Source organism: Delphinus delphis, chromosome 8, assembly GCF_949987515.2.
Source record: "Delphinus delphis chromosome 8, mDelDel1.2, whole genome shotgun sequence".
Lineage (NCBI taxonomy): Eukaryota > Metazoa > Chordata > Mammalia > Artiodactyla > Delphinidae > Delphinus > Delphinus delphis.
The window spans coordinates 73,483,138-73,488,152 of NC_082690.1; the positions used below are offsets into that span (position 1 = coordinate 73,483,138).

A 5,015-nucleotide genomic window follows, 5' to 3' on the forward strand; every position below is an offset into this window, starting at 1 on the left:
TGGAAGTAGAAACAAAAATAAACAAATGGGACCTAAGGAAACAAAAGCTTTTGCACAGCAAAGGAAACCATAAACAAGATGAAAAGACAACCCTCAGAATGGGAGAAAATATTTGCAAACAAAGCAACTGACAAAGGATTAATCTCCAAAATATACAAGCAGCTCATGCAGCTCAATATCAAAAAAACAAACAACCCAATCCAAAAATAGGCAGAAGACCTAAATAGACATTTCTCCAAAGAAGATACACAGATTGCCAACAAACATGTGAAAGGATGCTCAACATCGCTAATCATTAGAGAAATGCAAATCAAAACTACAGTGAGGTATCACCTCACGCCAGTCAGAATGGCCATCATCAAAAAATCTACAAACAATAAATGCCGGAGAGGGTGTGGAGAAAAGGGAACCCTCTTGCACTGTTGGTGGGAATGTAAATTGATAGAGCCACTGTGGAGAACAGTATGGAGGTTCCCTAAAAAACTAAAAATAGAACTACCCTATGACCCAGCAATCCCACTACTGGGCATATACCCTGAGAAAACCATAATTCAAAAAGAGTCATGTACCATAATGTTCACTGAAGCGCTATTTACAATAGCCAGGACATGGAAGCAACCTAAGTATCCATCAACAGATGAATGGATAAAGAAGATGTGGCACATATATACAATGGAATATTACTCAGCCATAAAAAGAAATGAAATTGAGTTATTTGTAGTGAGGTGGATGGACCTAGAGTCTGTCATGCAGAGTGAAGTAGGTCAGAAAGAGAAAAACAAATACCATATGCTAACATATATATATGGAATCTAAAAAAAAAAAATGTTTCTGAAGAACCTAGGGGCAGGACAGGAATAAAAACGCAGTCATAACGAATGGACTTGAGGATATGGGGAGGGGGAAGGGTAAGCTGGGAGGAAGTGAGAGAGTGGCATGGACGTATATACACTACCAAATATAAGATAGATAGCTAGTGGGAAGCAGCCGCATAGCACAGGGAGATCAGCTCGGTGCTTTGGGACCACCTAGAGGGGTGGGATAGGGAGGGTGGGAGGGAGAAGCAAGAGGGAGGGGATATGGGGATATATGTATGCATATAGCTGATTCACTTTGTTATACAGCAGAAACTAACACAACAATGTAAAGCAATTATGCTCCAATAAAGATGTTAAAAAAGAACCTGCTGTATAAAAAATAATAATAAAATAAAATAAAATAAAAATAGACCAGAGATCAGCAAACTTATTTTGGAAAGGGCTAGATAGTGAATACTTTAGTCTTTGAGGCCACATAGTCTCTGTCACAAGTACTCAGCCCTGCTGTTTTAGCACAAAAGCAGCCACAGGAAATATGTAAATGAATAGACATAGTTATGTTCCAATGAAACTTTATTTACAAAAAAAAAGGAACTGTCTATTTGGCACATAGACTGTAGTTTGCTGACTCGTGGAGTAGACTAATAGAACAGATCAGAACATCCAGAAATAGTCCCCTACTTATAAGTATAGTTTTTGACAGAGGGGCTAAATAATTAAATGGGGGGGATGTATTTTCAACAAGTAGTATTGGAACAACTGTATAACTGATGGGAAAAAATGAACCTTGACCCCTGCCTCAAACTCTGCACAGAAGTTAATAAATGTAAGAGCAAAATTTATAATGCTGTTAGAAGAAAGGTATTGGAGAATACCTTTGTTTCCTTGGGAGTAGGCAAAGATTTCTTAGAAAGCATAAAGCACTAAACATAAAACGTGAAAACTGATAACTTAGATTTCATGAAAAACAAAATCCACTGCCCAACAAAAGATATTTTAAAAATAAATAAGCAAGTCCCAGACTGAGGAAAAATATTTCCAATACATAAATTTGACAAAAGATTTTATTTAGAATATATGAAGAACTTGAGCAAATCAATATAAAGAGATAAACAACCCAATAAAAATAGATAGAAAATATACTTCAAAGAAAAAAGAGAAATAAATGGTCAGTAATCCACAAAAAGTTGTATCCTCTTTTGGGGAAAAGGTTAGTGTATTTCAGGTATTGTGGGACAGGTACGTCATGTTAGGGAGAAGCTTGACTGCTTTATTATCTTCATTTGAAATTAACTATGGTTTAGGGAGGTGGTTATGGGTGCCAAGTTGACAGGGATGTACTGTGATGGGTTTGAAAGTGTCAACTTGTCTAGGCTGAGCTACATTTGCCAGAACTTCCTTCCATGTATGTTTCCTCTTAGGGTGGGCGTCAAGAGACAGTCTGCACAAGATGTGGTGGCTGGAAAGGAAGCAGCAGCCCTATTGTTTTTATGTGTGGAAGGTCGATGCTGGGGCTCCAGGACGTTCATGTGCGTTGTTGCTTCTCTGTTGGCTCATCTCATTGGCCTAAGGCAGCAGCTGGCCTTGCAGCTGCTCCACCTTCCCCTGGATACTCCTGCAGGTTCTCTGACTCCTGGACCAGGTGTGTGGTTAGCTCCATGATGAAGGGAGTCAACTTCTGCAGACTTCAGTAAAATTGCCGGTGCTGAGAGAGGCTGACACAAGTTCCGGTTGGTTCTCATGGGTTTTAGCTCACGCTCATGGTTCTAACTTGTCCTGCAGGCTTCAAACTCTAGCATCAGACAGACAACAGCCTTATAGAGACAGTTTAACCAGAACCTACAACTGTGTAGGGTCAAATATATGTATATTTACAAAATTATATAGAGAATCTTCTATAAGTACTACTTCTCTGACTGAACCCTGGTTGATACAGCATCACTACATGAACCCACTTCTGACATGTCCCCGGTTTCCTGAGGAAGGCTTTCTCCCCTTTGCTTCACCTCAGTTGTGTCCTCCAGAGCCCTCTGGAGAACCAACTTGAGGGGCAGCCGCCACTGCCTCTGTTGCCTGAAGGAGCCAACGAAAAAGCCAATGGTGGGGTTGGCACTGCTAGGCAGGATCATCCCTATATTAAAATAATATAAGGACACATTGAAATCCTTCTGAAGCCAGTCTAGCAGAAACTTCTGGATGCCTGAGAGGAGGCTGCAGAGGAGGAAGACCAGCACTGTTAGCAGGATGACCACGTAGAGCCTGGTCAGCTGCATCCGCTGGGACTCAAAGGATCCTGATCCGCAGGGCTAGGCTGGAGCTAGCAAGAACCACCAATAAGAAAATCAGCCACCCAGCAATGATGAAATCAAATAGTGGATACCAGTCATCGTCAAAATCCCTAAACAGGTCACAGTAATTCCCTTCTAGGTTGCTCAGCAGGAGGGACACGCACGACAGCTGATGTGTTTGGGGCTGCGGCAGCGGCACCAGTTGGGGTACAAGGTAGCCAAGTGGCGCTTGGTGCTCATGGCACTGAGAAAGCTCCAGCCTGAGAGGTAGGCAAAGATAGGCGCAAGGCTGAGAACGATGGGGTAGGGTTGTGGCAGGAAGTGATGCGTGTCTCCGGGGAACCTGTAATCTGGCCGCTGAGGAAGAGGAAGTTGGCTTTCGCCAGGTTGAAGATGTAGATGGTGAAGATCTTGCACAGGCGGAAGCCCAGGAGCCACAGCACAACTGAGTTTCTTGCCAGTCCTCCCAGGGCAGAGATGATATTCAGCAAGAGCAGGGTCAGGGTCAGTACGTCACATTTAGAAAGGGCCTGGTCACTGTGATTCATTAGTATGAGTTTGGTCTCCCAGGCTGGGGTGGTTGGATCCAAACTCAGAAACCCTCTGCTGGGGGTTTCTGACACAAAATGTCAGCACCTGCTGTGCAATCACAGATTCTCACGGCCACCCTGCTAGGTGGGAATTACTGTCCCTGTGTTACAGAGGAGGGAACTGGAGCCTTGCAGAGATTAAGATACTTACTGACGTCCACACAGCCCTGGAGACCTGGAACCTGGATTCAAACCTAGTTCTCTCTGACTCAAATGCCTGGGCTCTCTCTACTGCAACATGGACCCTCTACTGACATAGGAACGTGCTGTAGTCCCCCCACCAGAATGCATTGTCCAGAGGTTATGTGATCATGTCCCCAGAATTTCCTAAAGAACGAAGGTAAATGCGATAGAATCTGAGCGTCCAGGAGAGGGTGATGGGCCAGAACATTACTTCTGTCCTGGGCCAGAAATTTCCTCTCAGGTGCATGAAATCAGAAAGACACAGAGATGATAGGGGGCCACCCTCATGACTAAGAGTGACCCATTCACTAAGGAGAAAGAAGACCCAGCTTTAGGGACATGAGAAGAATGTGATCTCTTGCTAGGACAGGTGTGAGGATGGCCAGGTCAGGTGGGTTAGAAACGGCTCAGTGTGTCAGCTCTCTGAAGACAGGAGCACTTTTTATATCCCCAGTGCCTAGCTCTGTGTGTGGCACAGTGTGTTCTCAATAAATATTCATTCAGTGTATGAATGAATGAATGAGTAAATCAGGAGTCTAATGAAGTGGAAGGTTTGGAATAAAAGTTAAATATATATATATATATATATATATATATATATAATTAAGGGCATTAGGACACACATGTAACAAGATGAAGAAAATCTCATTCTTTTTGGGGAGAGCTGCGCGTGCATTTGGAAGAATGACATATTTGTGCCCAAATAACTTACATTGGCCACTGAGGTGCCTTTGAAGTGAGGACTCCACATGGCTTTGGTGAGCACCTAGAATCATTTCGGTGCACAATTTGGGGGTAGGCTTTGGGACGGGCATGCCTACGGGGGAGGAAGAGTAAGTGAGGAGGAGGTCTGAGTGCCACTGAAAAGAGGAATTGGAAGTTTGGGGATGTCTGTGGGGGACTGTGAAGTGGGGTGCTGGGTGTGTGCAGCGTAAACCTGCTCCATTCTCTCTCCTGGAGGATCGTTCGGAGAGTTTGCTTTGCTGAGTGAGTTTCTGTGTGGGACGAGCCTGTGAGTCTATGAGGGGAAACGGAAAAAGCACAGGGCTTGGAATGCAGAGAGGCTCCTGCAGAATTCACCTGGTGAAGGAGCACTAGCTCACCTCTGGGGGAGTGAGAGCCGATTGAGAGTTTAT

At 43.9% G+C, this 5,015-nt stretch overlaps 1 protein-coding gene across 1 annotated transcript; it reads right to left on the reverse strand.

Moving 5' to 3' along the window:
* Positions 1-2,722: 2,722 nt before the first annotated feature.
* Positions 2,723-3,654, reverse strand: LOC132430280 (mas-related G-protein coupled receptor member X3-like). Its single transcript, XM_060019684.1, is given in 4 exon segments — positions 2,723-3,104; positions 3,106-3,274; positions 3,277-3,415; positions 3,418-3,654. Coding segments are annotated over 4 exon segments (927 nt in total).
* Positions 3,655-5,015: the final 1,361 nt, after the last annotated feature.